The sequence below is a fragment of the Pezoporus flaviventris genome, unplaced genomic scaffold (assembly GCF_033815535.1).
Source record: "Pezoporus flaviventris isolate CSIRO_AGI_PZ_B2104156 unplaced genomic scaffold, CSIRO_AGI_Pfla_v1 ptg000079l, whole genome shotgun sequence".
Taxonomy (NCBI): Eukaryota; Metazoa; Chordata; class Aves; order Psittaciformes; family Psittacidae; genus Pezoporus; species Pezoporus flaviventris.
Window position 1 is genome coordinate 464,230 of NW_026892627.1, and position 18,556 is coordinate 482,785.

The following is an 18,556-nucleotide window of genomic DNA, read 5'->3' on the forward strand; positions in this document are numbered from 1 at the left end:
ATTTATCTTATCTTAAAAATGGGTCATAAAGATTTCAGTGGCATTGTAAATATGTTGTTCCTGTGTTTAACTATTCTTACCGTTTTGAAGGTCTAATCTGATCAAATTTGCTCAGTTTAAGTTTACAGCAGTTGGAACTCTCTGTTCTCAATTATGTCTGACAAAACAGCTCATCAGGATGTCTTCCTTTGTATTGTTTTTAGGAGAAAATGCAGTATGTACTCTCAAGACAAGGTTAGCGTTCATTTTTTTAGACATGTAATTCAGGGTGCTGGTTCAGGCTGCGGAGGCTCTGTTATTCACCATATCACTTTGAAGACATGCTGCATGCTTGAGTTTTACAGGATTTTGTCTGACTGGGGAGGAGAGGTAGGGCGAAGGGATGTGTTTAAGTGACATTGTTAACCTCCAAAAGTAATTGAAAAGCTATTGCAGGCTTCCACAGAAAAGAAACTGAATGAAGCTACAAAAGGTTAAATAATCTCTTGAACTAAAGTTCAAACATTTTACTCGGTGCGAGTGGATGCAGTAGCCTTTGCATTTGAGAGAGGGTTCTTAATTCTGTGTTTAAGCTCCTGCTCTTGGCAAGGAGTCCATACAACACAGGGTTTTGGATTAAATGAAGGGCTGTTCATTTGCATCAAGGCATGCTTAACTTCCGTGCATGTCTTCTCATCATTGCATTTAAATACATATTGTCTAACCTTAATGATGCTCAAAAAATAAAAAGCTGGGTAATCTTAAAGGCAATTTTGCATGTTTCAAATAAAGTTTATAGTAAGGTACTAACTCCCACAACAGCTAATTATAAAATCGTTCCTCGGTTCTATGGTTTTGGGCACAAATGTGAAGGGAATCTGATTTATTGATAGCTGCATCTCTTCCTTGAAGCAGGTTTTGTCTAGCTGTTAAAAGCAATTTCCTTTTATGCAAGTAGCGACGACTACAGTTTAATGAGGGTCTTGCTAGTGTCTGCTGACACTTTGAAGAAGTGACTTACGTCTAAGAGATGTGTATCTTGGTTTTCATGGTTGAGTTTTGGCTGAACTTCCTGGGTATGTCATAAAATCCTGATTTGCCAGAGTGGCTTCAGTTTCTTGTGCTGCCAGGGATGCCAGGGATGACCGAGCCATGTGCCAGGCTGCGGGACCTGCCAGAATTGTCCTAGGAATGCAGAGAGGTGGGGCCTTGTCACTGAAAGATTTAATGTGGGCTGCTGATGGGCAGCTTGATAAAGGCGATGCTGCAGCAGCAAGCCCTAAAGTTTTGCAGTAGGGCATGTTGGGTACATGGGGCTGTTTGCCAAAATATAGATGGGCTTTGCTGTGGTCATTTCATTCAGTTGTGTGAAATGTCTGGCACGTCAGCATAAAGGGAAAGGTCAATTCTGGACAACCACATGTATGTTGGACAGCTGGAGATAAGTAACAGCGACTTGCCTATTAGTGCTGTCAGTGGGCCTTCTGACTTCATGTTGAGGTTTTGGTTTTCTTTTTAGAGTAGCTAGCATTTGCTTATGTGTTTGTAAACCAAAGCTTGTATTCTCAGAGCCAGGTCTTATGGCAGTAAAATCATTCAGCATGTTAAGACGTTTTGGTTTAGTTAAAGCTTCTGATCAGAGACTTCTCCATCCATAGAGGACTTCAGTTTCCTAAGAACAGCTTTGAAATGCAAGCAGCCCATAAACTGGCAAGCACTTGCATGGTGGCTCTAAGCTCTATTATTTTCAGTGCACAGCAGGGCTTTAAGCAGATGGTGGACCAGAAGCAGTTCTGTTCTGGTTGAATGCTTATGAAGGATCGTTTTTATGTTGTTCTTGGACACTGGTGAATTTGATATCACACAGAACTGCTTTGCTTTCCATTAGCCAAGGAAAGCAATGTTTCGTTTAGATCCCGTGCTAGCATTTTAGCTGCTTGCCTGCAGATTGAGTTTAAAATGCTTGTCAGCAGTGCAAAGACTGTAATTTGATGTTTATTCTGTGTTAGGAAACACTCCTGAGGTGTAATATAAAATACTTTCTTTAAAGAAAATTACCTGTTCTGGTCTAAAAAGCAAGAAGCAAGACCAGAAACATTCCTTATGTAGAAAAACTGCTAGGAAGGTTCGTGTCTGTGCAGTGTCTCCAACATTGTGCTTTCTCTAGTACCAGAAGAAAGCAGCCTACAGAAAGCTGCTGGTAACTTCAGACAGTCATTAAACACCTCCCCAAGTTCTGTTTTGTGAATTGTACAAGTTTATTTTTACTGAGAAATGCAATATAGACCAATCTTGGTCTGTATGCATATGGAAAGATAGGATTAATTTGCTATTTCAGTAAATAGTTGGTCATTTTGCACTGGATGGAGCAACATCAGAAGAGCTCAGCCCCAAGAGTGCCCCTTGACGTGGCTGTTGTATGCTTCTGGTAGGGCTGGGACATGTGGGGCTGAGCTTCTGTAGGTGGGTCCTTCCTTGTCGATGCCAGGGATACAGACTTCATAGAATCCTAGAATGGTCTGTGTTGGAAGGATCTTGAAGACTCATCTAGTTCCAAACCCTCTGCACTGGAAGATGCTCTAAGATCTCCCCGGAGCCTTACTCTGCCCAGATTCAACAAGCCCAGCTCTCTCAGCCTGTCTCCATAGCAGAGGTGCTCAGCTCTCGGAGTATCTTTGTGGTGTATTTAAAGTCCTCTTGATCCTATATAAAAGTTGCCAAAAGCAGCTTGGTGCTGTTGTCAATAGAAAGAAGTGTTCCAGAGTAGTCTGATGCGAGTACATGTTTGTAAAGGAATTTTTGCATTTACAAGAACTTAAAAAACAAACAAAAGGAACCACTTTTTTTGCGGTTTAGTCAAATTGACTTACCAGTCATATCGGATAACAGTCTGTTACTGTAAAGAGAAGGCCTGGTGGACAGAAACCAAGTTTTCATTTGTTCTGTTATCACGTCATGTGTTGCTTTCTTTATCCATGGTTTGTTTATCGGTGCTGTTGCACACTTTTCTTCCTGTTCCAAGCCTGATAAGGTGAACCTCATACATGTCAGTACTCTGCAGATTATGGTTGAAATAGATCATGGTGTTGCCTTTCTCTGGTCCTGGCTTCAGCTGAGCTGTCCAGTTGTCATCAGTTTTGAAGATGACTCTGACGGCACCTTACTTTTCCTGAGCACGTCCAAACATCCTGACCAGAAATATTGTAAAACAGCAGAGATAATTCTAAATTAAAATTTATCAGAGAACTGTTCCTTTCTGTGTAAGAAACAGTCCTGCTCCTTTAATAACCTTTTAGAGAAAGGACTTGGTGGAACTTGGTAGAGGTTTTCAGTCTTCTTGTGCTCCTGTCTGAACTGCAGTTCTTGAATTTGGAGAACGTGTTTATGAGTACGTGACTCGGCTGTACTCTGCTAAAATTGTTAGGGAAGAAGTGAGTTGGATTTAGTCTTTTAGGGCAGATCTGCATGGTGACCTTCTCAGATTTTCACAAACAACGTTTTGTTGTGGTAGAGGAGGAGGGATAGGAAGGGAGAGCTTTAGGAGCTGTAGTGACTGTGGAACTGGGTTTTAGATGTTCATTACTAATGATTGGGTTTGGTTTACTTAATACACATGAGGAGCTTCTGAAGTGGTACCTCTGATTTTAGGTTTAATTGACTGTGAAATGCATGTTCAAAGAGTAGTTTGGATTTCTGTTTTACTGCTATACAAGGAATTTTCTGCAAGCTGCTTGCATAAGGAAGAACTCAAAGTTTTCAGATAGATCAGGTTCTGCTTGCAAACATGAAGAATTCTATTTAAATCAAATGAATTTAATCTTCTCAAAACATTCTTAAAGGAGAATGTAAAATTCCAGAAGGGATTAATTTAAAAATAAAAACTGTGCATTTGATAAGTTAGATGCCTAAAACTCAGCTAACAAGTATGTATTTGTTTAATTACTTAAAAGTCAGTGTCACTGTGTTTTCACTTTTCTGTTGGGTTCTAGGCAAAGTGCTTCATGGATTTCAAAGCTGGAGGTACATTATGCCACATTCTTGGTGCTGCTTACAAATATAAGAATGAACAGGGCTGGTAAGTTTTTAGCTTTGATTTATACACCTTTTGCATGAATTAAGCACATGAAATGCCTATGCAGACTACTTAAAGTTTAATACTTTCTGGAGAATTGGGTAGGCAAGGGAGTTGGAGATGGGAAGAGGAAATTTTTTTTCTTGTTTTGCTGATGGTAGTTTTTTTGAGACACCCACACACACTTCTAAATTTAAAGATAAGTTGTCCAAGTTTAAGGTCTTGAGCCTGTAGGTTGGGAGTTAATTACAAGCTTCAGGCTTTTTTCTTGGCTGGTTACTTGCTGTATGACTTGCAAAGTTAACCAGTATCATAGAATCACTGTTTCCCATCTATAAGATGTCTTTGTTGCTGGATTGAGTGTAGAGTTTAGTTATAATAGGAAAACATGAAGCACTGCATAGACACTAATAAGCAATGGAAAACTTACGATTTATCAACCTCCATACATGCAGAGTGTCAGTTGTTAGAGATGCTGCCCATGTAGTGATTGACACCAACATTAAACTATTTGTGTGGCATCCCAGTAGTGTTTTGACCTGTGTGTTTCTTAGTTATAATCCTCTTTCCAAGACAGCAGTAGCATAAATTACTGTATTTGAGAACACTGAAAAAAATGTGAGGATGAAAAGTCAATAAATAAAAGTAAGCAGAAATTGTTCTTGTACGTAAGTTTAAATAGTTTCTGATTTGAGGCTGTGCAGACCTGTAAACAGCATTCCTGGAATTGACTCTGTTTCTGTTACAAGAACAAATTAAAAGGTGAAAATGAAGTGGTTGATTTTTTTTTTTTTTGGAGCTGTTTATACTCTTTATCAGCTAAACGGGTTCTGAGGTGGATACATCAGAAAGCTGGTATGAGTAAGCTGTTCTCAGGGTTTTTCTTCCTCCAGTATTACAAGCACTTAAGACGTGATGCAGGTTTGTCATGTTCTATGTGGCATAGCTTTCAGGCATGTCTTGCTGCCTCTTTGCCTTTAAGATAAAGGAGTTAAATGGCTCCTACTTTATGAATATTTAAACTTTTTTTTTTTCCCCCAACAGATTTAGTTTTCAGTTGTTAAAATTTGTCAGCAAAACTCGTATATGATTGCCTCCTCTCTTCTCACTCTCTTGCCAATTCCTCGAAACTAGTGTGGGTAGTGTCTTGTGTTTGTGCATGTGGGATGTAGAGGGAAACGATACTTGAATTTAACTCTGAAGATCAGACTTAGAGCTTGGAATGTATCCTTCACTGACTCAACCAAATAATACGTGGTGTTTTGCCTGAAATATGATTTTTTTTTTTTTAATGGTATGCATTGTCGCTCTTGCTTAACCTGTTTGTGAATGATCTGTCTTATAGGAGAAGTACCTTTCCTCGTCATAATAGGTATGTCTGAAAAATGCACTTACCCAGTGCAGCTGGACATACCTTGTCTTATCACCGCAATTCAAGTAGTTGTTTGCTAAAACCTGTCAGATGGTATCAGTTAAACTATGGATAGGAAGAATTAGTGCTACTATTTTATCTAAATGGGCAACTAAAAAAAAGCGAGATTTCTTAGTGTATTTGTATGCTTCTCTTAAATTATGGGTTTCAAAAGCAGGCAGGAAGGGGACATATGTACCATTAACTGAATACATAATGCAGATTTTAGGCAACCAAATGTAAGAATTTTGGTCAGACTTCCATGCCTTAAGTGTCTTTGTTTTGTAGGGACTGAACTCTTTATTAAGTGTCTAGGTTAGTTTGTGTTTATTGAGCATTTATATTCCTTCCTTGAAACCATTACCTTTGATAAGCGTATGTCTTGAATACAGACTATGAAGCTGTCAATAGCTGAATTCTGGAAAAGTGACTTGATCTTGGCTCTTAAAATCCGATGTGTTACATGTGTAAAATACCTCATTAAATTGTGTTGTGCAGAGAACTGCCTGACTTCTTGATGACTGGCCTTACTTCTAGAAGCCAGTGTAAACTTTTTAGCATGCGCAACTCTATTTAAAGAGGTCATAACTTTAATTTAAAATTGAAAGATACCAGGGTATTGTCTAAAATTTGTCTGTTGTGTCCTTAGTGTGAAGGGAAGAGCCTGCGATGTTGTGTTTTGGCATAGAAACTGTCATAATAGTGACTGTTTCTAGTGCTGCCCAACATGGCAGCATACTTACACAGTGCCACCTGTGTGGGCAGCTTCTTTGTGAAAATGCTAGACCCTCGTGTGAATAAAAACATGGTGGTCCCACCTGAAGTGTCTTTAACTGAGTAGTGTTACAATGGTGTGATGCCATCCTTGTGTGGTAATGGGTTTTGCGATAAAAATTAGTCTTGCTTTGGTCTACCTTCATTGCATATTTTTAAACTTAAAAATTGATTTGATGTGTTACTGGAAACAAGTATGTGTTTAAAAGAAACTCAGTAGATATGGGCACTGGAATAAATTCTTCTATTTTTAAGTTGGGGTGTTAACTAAAAGCATATCAGTCACTGCATGGTAGTTACATGCATGGCTTTTTCACTCTATTAAGTGTACTGGCTATTTATTATATGCTGAAATCCCATCTGCTGGTATTGCCTCTGCTGAACACCAGCTCCACACTCCAGTTAAGAGTATTTTCAGACTCTAGGAACAGCTTTTTCCAAAACTTGAGAGGTACAGAAGTGCACCAGACAGTGTTTTACATCTAAGAGTCAACAATCTGATTATTTAAACATATCATGCTTTGGAAAAGGCTGATTTCGTAAGGGCCAGGCACGGATCTGTTTCAGAGGCTCCTACAGTGCCCTGGCCTGTGTGATAGTGCCAGGACGGGCACCTGCAGGTGCTGAGCTTGGCAAGGGGCTGACGTTAGTGCTGTTATTGTCCCAAATTCTTTGGAGTTGGTTCATCCATGATTCTGAACATGTGTATTGTTCAGATGCATACAGCAGAATGTTTTGGGTGGACTCTTGTGCTTCTTCCCAGTAGAAAGTCTCAGATTTTGTGTTATCTCCCCCATTTCTGATTGACACTTAAATCTGCATTGTTATTTCAAGAATTGTGATTACTTTGTCAACGAAGCAGCAAACTTTAAAATACCAGAGTCCAATAAAGATGATGAAGTGTTTACATGGATTATTAGCTACCTGTGTGTTGGGTGTGGGGTGGCTTGTTCTCAAATAGATAAGTAGTTTAGAAAATACCAGGCAGACAAATTGCTGTGTTTTTCCTGGATTAGAATCTGGGACTGTTGGATGGGTGCAACTAGAAGGAAGAGAAACGTGAGAGCTTGTTCATGAATTTTCTCATCTAGTTGTTGAAATCCATTGTGAGCATTTGATTATCTGTTTAATTACCCTTTGTGACTGTAGTGGAATGCACGACCCTGCTACAGGGTTTTGTTGGACAATGTCAACCTTCATTTTCCCTACACATTTCACAAATCAGTTGCATTTTGTTGATTTGGTTCATTGTGATTTTTCTTGCTTGTGGGGGCTGCCAAGTGAAGCAAAAATATTTGTGATTGTGCTTTAAGTGTTCTTACATAGCTACCATGATACACTTGTTTTTTATGTGGAACGTGAAAGATTCTTGCCTATCAAGTGGAGGAGAGTTGAATTTAATATTTTTGAATAATTTTCCTTAACAGGCGGAGGTTTGACCTGCAGAATCCATCCCGAATGGATCGAAATGTGGAGATGTTTATGAACATTGAGAAAACACTAGTGCAGGCAAGAAACTCATACATAAAACTGCTCTTCAGGGAAGGGATTCACTAGTTTTTATGTGCCTCAGTTGTGACCCACTGGAAGTGTTTCACCCTGGCTTTCTGTAAGAATGTTATACTCTTCCCTCCCTCTCCCACCCATTTTAGTCGCAATTCCATGTTATCATTGAAAACTTCAGAATGTTTTCAGTGGTGTTCTTCAGATATGTACTGGGTGAGAACCACCCCTTTGTAAGGTAGGAGAAAGCATCCTGAGTGTCTCTGGCTTCCTGTGAAAGCAACACCCTTAGGATTGAGGAACTATTTCTGTACATACCCATTCAGTTGTTGAGTTTCTTGAGACTCAGCTTTATACAGGTGACTTTTTGACTTTTTTCAGGTTAGGGTACATTTTAGATGGTGTCACTTGCTTTTTTTTTTTTTTTTTCTTTCAAACTCTAAACCCAGGCTTAGTGTATAATATCAAGATGTAATTTGCAGGTGCTTATTCTAAATAGAAATGGGAGGAAGGACAGAAAAAAGAAACAATCTTATGATAAAACTTTTGCCATTGTATGGTGGTTTCAGTGCCTAATAGAGTACGTGTTAAAATTCAAAATGAAATTAACATATACCTGTTGATATTGTAGAAATGGATGAATCTGCATTTTGGTGATAGGGGACAGATTCAGATTTGAAAGCTGACACACAAGGGACTTAAATTCCTACTCAAGTGAAGTCTCCCAGAGCCTGTCAGAAATTATTTGAAATCGAAGACATCATTTCCATTAAAAATGTTATAAAAGCGGGAGCATGAGAACAGCTGTACTGGGTCACATTCCCTTTGTCTGCAATGATGTCTTTGTTAGAGCTAACAGTAGATCTGTGGAGACCGGAAAGAAATCAGGATAGGACTTTGGCAAGGAGGAAAAGGAAAGAGTGCTATCAGAAGGGTTTCTGGAGCTCCTTTTAGTATGCTATATCACAAACTGACACATATTCCTTTTGAGCTCTTTCAAGCATTGGTGATTTTGATAGGAATTTTTTTATTTGTCCCAGGTGGCCAACTAACTTCTTACTTGACTTTCTGTTCTCTCCACTAGAACAACTGTCTGAGCAGACCAACCATCTACCTCATTCCAGATATAGAATTGAAGCTGGCTAATAAATTGAAGGATATTGTCAAACGTCACCAGGTAATTGTTAAATAGTGTATCTTAAAGAGTGTATTTTGGCAGTTGCAAGATAAAATGTGTTTGCTTAGCCTCATTGTATCAGTTACATCTGGAATCTGACAACACAGGGCAGCAGCAGCAAATCACTTAAGACCAAAAGTTCACAGTTTGTAAAATGCAAGTAGTAGTTATCCTCACAAGGAGATTGAATCCTAACTCTGTTCTTAAAGTAAATCTGAAATTGCTGTTTGAGTGAAAAGTACTTACGGCATGTCTGAATTGGCTGCAAGCCTGAACTGATTTAATGCTCAGTACCTGCTTATACAAAGCAGAAGCTCGGTCTTTGTCCAAACGTGAGGCCAAAGAAGGTAGTGTGCAATACAGCTGTTCTGGATCTGTGGGGACAGCATAAGGAAGCTTTGATCTTAACATGATTGCTACCTTTTTCGCTTTATTTTACTTGCTCTTTTTTTCTTGCTTGTGCTGAAAAGAGTATGAGCAACAGCAGTCTCTTTCTTGTTAGGGAGTCAGCATATTTCCAAGAGTGTCAGCATCTTGCCATTGTAGTTTATTAAACTAAATGATGAGCTGAATAAGATTAACAGTTTCATGTGTTAAAAATGTAAACAGTCTTCACATGTCTTGAGAGAAATATCCAGGAATGTGAACTCAAGATGGTCCGATAGCCTTTTGTGTTATGGCAATTCACAGCTGTAGCCAAAGTAAACTTTCTTTTCCAGATTAAATGTTTTTCCTGTGTTGTGATAATGAACCGTCATCTCAATTTCAGTTGCATAATTTTTCACAAGTTAATTATTCAGCTGAATCAGAATGTTTGCTGTTGCTTAAATTACGAGTTAATGATTGTTTTCCTTTCATGAAGGAATTCTGTAGTGAACTTAAAGCATACTATATCCACAAATTATTTAAGGGACTTTTAAAGCAGGTGGTTTTGTCTCTCAAAGGATGTGAAGAACTGCAAACAGAAATTATCCCTAATTTTAGGCTCTGGGCTTTCTTCTTTTGCCCTACTTCTGAATTTCCATCTTATATTTGTGTTGCTACCCATGCTTGCTCACTATTTTGATTATTACTATGGGGTTTTTTACCCTGCTATTATCTTTTTTCTACCCTATGCCTGGAACTTGTAGCTCCCTCCTCCCTGTTATTTCCAAGTCTTCACTGCTCTGACTGCAGCCTGTGCAGAGACTTGCATCTCTTCTCCCAGCACAGTGCTGGTGTGATTTCTGGGCTCATAAAAAGAGATGTTAGTAAGATATTTGTTCTCTCTGCTGCTGAAGGTGCTGCTACTGTTTCTGATTTTCTTTTACTGTTTAAGTGTTAAGGATTCTTCTGAGAAGAGCCAGAACAATAAATTAGGAACTTGAAAGCAGGTAATGAGTGAGATACAGCCTTTACATCTCTGGGCCTCAAGAAAAGTGTTTTGTCACTAAAGACATCCTGTTATGTCTTTAGCTTCTAGTCACATTCAGTTTAGCAGAGACAGGGAATAAATCTTAAAACTACTTACATCTTTCAGGAAGCTGTTTTAGTGCAAAGCTATCCCTCCCTTTGTTTTCAGTCAAGAAAGCATCTAAGAGTTTTCACCTATTCTGTACTGGGTTTTTAAAAGCTCTGTAGGAAATAGATGAAACTTGCTGATCTGATTCACAAAGCTCAGATTAGAGCATCTTTAGCTCATGGGGGATGAAAGGAGAATTTCCATTATTGTTCCTAAAACACTTTGCAGGTGGTTCTTCACTCATTCCTTTCCCCTTGAACACTTCTAAATTCTTACTTTACAGCCTTCTTCCTGTTGCTCAGAGCACCTCCTCTCCTTTTACCCAGTTCTATGAACTCTTGTTGGTGTAGGAACTCTTGCCCTTTAGCCCCTGATACTGGAGTAGTCTCCAGATATTGCTACTGTAATGCAATGCATCTTCATGGTTTTATGGTGTTGTTGGTTTTTGGTTTTGTTGTTTTTTTTTTTAATTTTCCTCCTTTTGTGCTGTCTGCTGAGTAAATTGTTTGCATATTGTTGGCTGTAACCTATCCCATGGGCTCTTCAGTCCTTTAAATAAATCTGTCAAGTATTTGTGGAATGTAAATTTTGAATAACACTTTCACATAAACTGTTCCAAAACATAGTTCCTCTGCAGAGAGCCGGCAGACTGTGAACTGCTGTCCTTGGAAATGACTTTTTATATATGGAGTCTGGAGGTGTCTCTGCAGCATGTGGGAGAATCCTTAGTTCTTGTAAGGGAAGGTCAAGGTTTTCTTGACTGGTCACACTGTTCAGTTATTTAAGAGATACAGTATGGCAGAATTAATTTTTTTTTTTTTTGCATGGTGATGTAAGGAATATAGTTATGGCCTGCACCCATATGTAGAGAAATTACTTTATATATTAACATATGCATGAAAAGTACATATGTTGCTTCTCATATGTCAAGAAAATGACAGCAAGAAGAAAAAGCATTCGTGTGTTTGAGTTTGACAATCAATGGTATCATGTTAGTGTATTTCTGATTTATTCTCTTTGTTCTATGGTTTAGGAGGCTTTTTTTAAAGAATGGGTGTTTAGTCTGTCTCTTGACATACAGCCTTTCTCAGATCCTAGGGATGTTCTATTTAAGGCAGCTGTTCCAAGTACAGTTTTTCATATACTTTATGTACATTGTCATATTTAGAAATTGTTTTGAACCAAAATGTGTACTTAGTGGAAAAAAGTTGCAGATGCTTTTTTACTAAATATTTACCAATACGTTTGTATGGACTGATATTCAGACAATTTGCAATGAGAACTGGACAGAAGGAGCTAGGAGGAGGAAAGCTTTGAGAAGAAAGAGCAAGAGATGACAGTAATTTGGTGGCAGTCTCAGAATAACTGCCTTTTTCTGTCATTTTTTAGAGGTGGTATTCTCTGTAGTTGCATTGAAGTTAGCTCTGAGTACTTCTGGGCTGCATGGGATGTGAGTAAAAAGAAGCAGCCAAAAAGTTTGAGGTAATTTGTTTAAAGTTTTTAATGCAGCTTCTTCTTCTTTTCCCCCTTTCCCACAGGGAACAGTAACTGAAGAGAAATCGAAGGCTACCCACCATGTTTATCCAAGTCCTACCTCAATGGATGATGGTAAAGTTGCTTTCTAATTTTTAAGTGGAATTAGCCTTGTGACTAAATACTTTTAGCAGTTACAAGAACTTTTGCACATGGTGTGTTTCTAGCCTGTTCCTGAGAGCCACTTGAGAGATATTTCTAGGATTAACAACTCCAAATAAAATTACTCTGTCCTGCGAATAACTACTGGGTGTAACAGTTATATTTTTAATGGATGCAACTTCTTCAGATTAAGGTGTGTAACACTGACTGCTCTTCAGTGATTGCATTGAAAATTGAGATGTTAACTTGCAGGCTGAAGGAGAGCAAAGCTAAGGGTCTGAAAGAACTTAGAAAGTAACTTAGATTAAAATTAAAAGGAAACACAGTGAAAGTAGGGGGTTTAAAACTAACATTTCTGTTATTTTTTTTTTTTTATTGCTTCCATGGTAGCCCCCAGTGCATAAGTGTAAGTCAGAACATTGAGTGGAGCACGATTAAGAATCAGCTAGATATGAGAAAGGTAGATGCTAAAGTAAGTGAGAATTAATACAGTAACACTTAGACCCGATAAAGGAAGATTGTGGGCTTTTTTATAATGCAGTCAATTTCTATATGAAGTACGTAGGTTCCTCGAAAGCAATTTAACAGCTACATCTTTCAGCAAATAACAAAAAATTGCTCTTTATTTTTTCTATCTGAAATACATTTCATTTTCTAGCGGATCATTGCTGTTGAGTCTGAGCATAAATCCGGCATAAATCCGCATTTTCTGATATGCCCATGCATTTTATGGCCACTAGATGGAAGTGTTGACTTCTCTGTAGGAACGATTAGATTTTACAGACGAAGGTAGGGATAGGACAAGGGGGAATGGCTTAACTGATGGAGGGCAGATTTAGATGAGATCTGAGGGGGAAACTCTTCTGGGTGAGGGTGGCGAGGCCCTGACACAGGTTGCCCGGAGGAACTGTATCTGCCCCATCGCTGTATGTGTTGCAACAATTCTTACCATCAAAATTACTAATGTAACATACACCTCAAAGTTAGCATCCAAATTACTAATGCAGCATCTGTCATGCATGCAGAGCACGTGCATGTTTAGACATGGTAAAGGTAATGCAGGCAGGTGTATTAGTTCTGGCCAGGCCGTTGTAATTGTTCTACAGTAGACTTCTATCAGAGATGATTACAATAACTTTACTATTACTGGCTATGGGAAAGCAAAATAGTGTGTAATGTGCTTTACAATATGAATCTGATGCTAGATCTCTTCCCCCTTTGCAGATGAATGGTTGAGACCTGTGATGAAAAAGGACAAGCAAGTGCTGGTACACTGGGGCTTTTTTCCAGACAGGTAAAATGGGGGAAGCAGGCAGACCCCAAATTTTACTTAAGTTTTTGTTGAAGGAAAAGTCTTGATTAAAACTTGCAAATAGTAAAATCTGTATCCTCAAGCAAGCTGCTCCTTTAGCTTACTGAGCCTTTTACCTCTGCTGAATGCAGTGCTCTGTGGTTAATGGTAGTGAACCCACAGGGGGATTGTCAAGCTGTGTGGACTTCAACTTTGCTCTTTCCTTGGTCTGCAGAACATGACAGGCTCAGACCCATCTCAGGCTGGCTCATCTAAAAATTTGACCAAATATACAGTACTGCATTCCTCTTGTTTTGATTCTGAATGCTTCTACATCACCTCTGATATTATGAGACAGGCAGTGGTTGTCTTACAGAGTATAAGGATGCAGTAGTTTAGTCTCGCTACCATTTATCTCAATGTCCAAAGTTTGAAAAGACTAGTTGTTGGCTTATAACCCATTTGTGATACTAGCAGATGGTGAAGGTTAGGAAAAGAGAGTATTTTCCTGCAGAGCCATTGGTAAGGTTGCAAATTGAACCAGACTTTTAAAGGGTAGAGTGAGCCTTTCCTTAAAGTTAGTAAGATTTTAAAGCCAAAAGAGTTAACTATTCTCACCTAGTTAGGCTTCCTTGGATGGAGAGGTTTCACTCCTTAGGTTGCCTTTGGTCAATTACAAGTGACTGTTGAAAGCACATATTTGAGAAAGTTGTCTTGTTGTGCTAGTTGATGTTAAAAGGTAGTATATGTACAGTTAGTAACTTAAATGTATTTGTAATAACTGGTTTCTGAGTTCAGGTTATGGAAAACCTCATCTGATTGATAACCTGGCATTGACTTCTATTTAAATAACTATTCCAGGGTACTAAAATCTGCCCTGCTGTCCATGCACAGAATTCTCAGGAGCCGTATGCATATTTCTGTGGAAGAGTGCAAACAGTCACACTTAAACTTCTTTCTTCGTACAGATGTATAAATATTTCTGTTCATATCAGTAGTTAAGTTTGTGTTGACTTGGTGTATATGTAATTACAAATCTCATTATGAAGATGAGGAATGCTACATACACATCTTTTCTTGCATATGATGTATCCCAGTTGTTCAGTGCATGCTTAGTGTAGATTATAAAATAAGGCTTTTGCTGCTTCTGAGTGTAGTTTCTTAGTATTTATAAAGAGGTTTTTGAGGGAATAGCTGGGGAAAAGTGAATGTAAATAATAAATTGTTTCTACAGTGGTAGGATTCAAGGAGAAGATGCATACTTATTTCTTCTAGGAATCCAGTAGCTCTTGCTTTAAACTCATAAGAATAGAAACAAGTTAATTAACTTAATGCCAGTGTTTGACAGGTGACTCAGAAACTGCATTTATACCCCTGAATCTAGAGAGTAGATTTGCAATTCTAAGCTGGAGATGGCTTTTAAAATCAGAAAGCTAAAAATGTGCACATCCCATAATGGCTGAATAAATATTCCTGCTGGTGATCTCTCTGGATGAACAGCCCAAGGGACCAATTTTATTTTCACTTGCCTCCTCTCATTAGCTATGACACTTGGGTTCATGCCAATGAAATAGATGCTGAAATCGAGGATCCTCCAATTCCTGAAAAGCCATGGAAGGTAAGTCTCTCGTAAAACAGTTTCCCAGAGTTACTGTATTGGTACAGCTCATGCTCAGGTGCTGCTAGATAGATGTTTTAATGTGCTGCTGAGTAACAATGGCTGTATTTCCATATATATGGTAAAGCAGAAGGATATGACTAGAGCCTAAATGAAAATGCCTAAAACATTTCTTTGGGGAGGAATGCTGTTGGGGGTCAAAAAAAAAAAGTGAGTGAAAAGGACAGATTGATGCATCCCTGATAGTGCCAAAATTACCATTTTATGTATTACATGTTATGTAATGTTTTACATTAAAGTTAAGTCCTTCCTTTACTGCCAGTGTTGCCATTTCTGGGATGAAATCTGACAGCTCGTTAGAAGACATCATGGCCTTATATAACATTTGATGAGAGGAAGTGGGGAAAATACCATGCTTCTCCTATGGAGACAGACTGAGAGGGCTGGGGTTGTTCAGCTTGCAGAAGAGAAGGCTCCGAGGGGACCTCAGAGCAACTGCCAGTACTTAAAGGGGCCGACAGGAAATCTGGAGATGGGCTTTTGAGAAGGGCAGGTAGGGACAGGACAAGGGGGAATGGCTTTAAACTGGCAGAGGGGAGATTGAGATGAGATCTGAGGAAGAAGCTCTTCCCTGTGAGGGTGGTGAGGCCCTGGTACAGGTTGCCCAGAGAAGATGTGGCTGTCCCATCCCTGGCAGTGTTCAAGGCCAGGCTGACTGGGGCTTGGAGCAGTCTGGTCTGGTGGAAGGTGTCCCTGCCCATGGCAGGGCATTGGAACTGAATGAGCTTTAAGGTCCCTTCCAACCTAAACCACTTTGTGATTCTATGAATCCCTGAGCGTCATCTCTCTCCTTTTTTTATGGAAAGGTTCAATTTAATGGGAACTCTGCGCTTAACTGATGTAATGCTGCAAAAAGTCAGTGCTTATCAATCTGTTGAATATGTGAGCAATCAAACCAGCACCCAAGGCCTTATTTAGGTTCTCTAATCAAGTTTTTTTTTTTGTAGAGGAATTATTTGCCTGTCTAATGTATTTCATTGCAAGAGAAGAATAAAGAGCACTTAAAATCAGTCAGCAGTAACTACTACTTTATTGTTGTATTATTGGACTTAATCCTGTGTACATTTCACACGATGTTGTTCTGTATGTATGCTGTTGATCTGAACAGCAGAGTTAGAGCGGCTTTGGTCAGAAAATAACTTATCTGCTCAAAAACGACTTCAAGTGGTTGCCTGTAAATAACTGGAACTCATGGTTTTTGTGTATAAATCTTAGTGTATGTAGTAAGATAAAACAGCTTCTATAAATGATGGATTATAGAATTCATAAAGCTCATTATAAATTACAGAATTCTAAAGCTCAAGAATTTATTTTCAGCTGTGTAAACTAGAACTTCCTTTGAAGATGGATATTTTAAGTCAAGATTGTCAATCTTTTCTTTCCAAGATATGGCCAACTCTGCCTAATTATTTTGGTCTTTGTGGCACATCTGCTACAGTGATCCATATATTTAGAAGATTTTGATGATAATTTTCAGCATCCAAAGTATGCTTTTAATGCAGAGCTTTTGTCCTAGCCGTAAGAACTGACCTCACACTTCAGAAGGCTTAAAAATGACTGAGGAGCAGACATTGCATTCAGCATAGTTACAGTCACGTTCATCCTTTTTGTGTGTTATGTGTAAAAGCATTGCAAAATGTTTGGTTGTTCAGACCTTGATATCAAAGGTGCAAGTATTAATCTAGTGAGGTCAGTTGCGGCGTTACTTTTTCCAAACACGTTAGCATATTAATATGTTCTTCTGTTCTATTCTTTAGGTTCATGCCAAGTGGATTTTGGACACAGATGTATTCAATGAATGGATGAATGAAGAGGATTATGAACTAGATGAGAACAGGAAATCAGTGAGTTTTCGACAGAGAATCTCCATGAAAAATGAAGAGGTAGGTGGTTCTCTGCTTAATGGGTGACTCAAAATTTTGGGACTTGAAGTTGCTGAAGTTAAGCTAGCTGAATGGTTTAAGTTGCCTGTGATAACATAATCTAGTTTAACTTTCTTCTGACATAGTTCCTTGATTCAGAAATGTAAGTGTGCACTTTAATCCCCACCACCACCCCCCTTCCTGAGGATGGTAAGAGATGGGACTTGGTCTGTGTTTTCTCATAAACAGAGCTGGGGTGTGTTAAACAGCAGCTGTTCATATTTGATTTCCAAATTCTTGAAATTTTGCCTAATTTTCGTCTCCCTCACAGTGCAGGAAGCTAGTTAGGACTCTGAAAACATGTTCATTCAACCTTTATGTCAGGTTACTCGCTGGGAAATCTCTCCTGTTGAATAGAATATATTGAACAAGTTGTGCATACATTTTTGAATCTTGCTTTATTTTAAAATCACACATAAGTACAAAGCCACTGAAATCACACTTCTTAAGTACAAAGCCGTTGCATCTTCTGGGGGATGGCTGTAGAAAATGAAGGGGTTTTCACACTGACAATTGGAAGTATTCTGGAGCAAAATGTGGTACGTGTTGTGGTATTATTGCTTTTAGCTTCTCTGTTGTAGGACATACTAAGGAAGAGTGTAGCCTACAGCATTTCAATAACTGTAGTATTTGGGATCACGTAACTACTTCACTTCTCTAACAGCCTGTCCGTAGTCCGGAGAGGAGAGACAGAAAAGCAGCAGCAAGTACAAGGAAGAGAAAGCATTCTCCTTCTCCACCCCCCACTCCTGTGGAGTCGAGAAAAAAGACAGGGAAGAAAGGGTGAGTGTCCAAGTCCTGTAACTTGATGCAATTTTTCTTGATAAAACGTGTTACAAAGGGATCTCTGTCCCCTTTCACTTGGCTCTCCTTAGTTTACAGTGGAATAATTATTTCTACAATAGATTTGAGTGCTACTGCTTGTGCACTATATGTAATTTCTTTAAGCTTCTGTCGAAATGTATTGCCTTCAGGTGGAGGAGAATATAGTGCAAGTTGGTTTATCTCTATCAGTGACAGGGTTCATTGTTGCATCAAGAGTAGAATTTACAAAATGAAAAGTTGCTCAGCTGCTTCTAAAATAACTCAAACTAGTTCTGTTAGTGCAGTCATGCAGTACATGTATGCTTCTTGAAATACAGCTCCATAAATTACTGCATTTATTTGAATTTTATCTGCATAGCAAGTCCACTTCTCAAACGCAACTTTAACAGAGTAGCATTTGTGGCCTACAGTTTAGGTTTTTTTCCAGTGCTATTTTGATCTCTTGACCGAAAAAAGGGTCATTATTATATCCAAATAAAAGCTTGTTTATGAGGGTTTATGTATAGATATGGACATGAGCACTTTTGAGATAAATATTCGGGTCTTGTTTAACAGACCTGTTAGGCTCTAATAAGACAAATCTGAAAATTTTATCATTTGATGTGAGAAAAAAAATGACTTGATAATCTGAATTACTTTTTTGTTCCAAATGTAAAGCCCAAGTTAGATTCTGCGAGGAGAGGTTTGGGTGATTCTGCTTTTTGTTCCCAAAATGGCTTTTTTGGTACACAGACTTGATCGTACAAGCCAGCCTCTTTCATCAAATAAGACAGTGTGCCTTGAAATGG

At 38.7% G+C, this 18,556-nt stretch overlaps 1 protein-coding gene across 3 annotated transcripts in view; it reads left to right on the plus strand.

Moving 5' to 3' along the window:
• SMARCC1 (SWI/SNF related, matrix associated, actin dependent regulator of chromatin subfamily c member 1) overlaps window positions 1-18,556 on the plus strand; it is a 93,548-nt gene that overhangs the window by 16,898 nt on the left and 58,094 nt on the right. For 2 of the 3 annotated variants that reach the window (XM_061474443.1, XM_061474441.1), the window contains exons 3-11: window positions 3,969-4,054; window positions 5,397-5,423; window positions 7,664-7,745; window positions 8,824-8,916; window positions 11,956-12,025; window positions 13,277-13,346; window positions 14,886-14,961; window positions 16,779-16,904; window positions 17,608-17,726. In XM_061474443.1, coding sequence (XP_061330427.1) covers window positions 3,969-4,054; window positions 5,397-5,423; window positions 7,664-7,745; window positions 8,824-8,916; window positions 11,956-12,025; window positions 13,277-13,346; window positions 14,886-14,961; window positions 16,779-16,904; window positions 17,608-17,726 — 749 coding nt within the window. The remainder of the gene's footprint in view (window positions 1-3,968; window positions 4,055-5,396; window positions 5,424-7,663; window positions 7,746-8,823; window positions 8,917-11,955; window positions 12,026-13,276; window positions 13,347-14,885; window positions 14,962-16,778; window positions 16,905-17,607; window positions 17,727-18,556) is intronic. The other variant, XM_061474442.1, reaches the window with a different exon arrangement.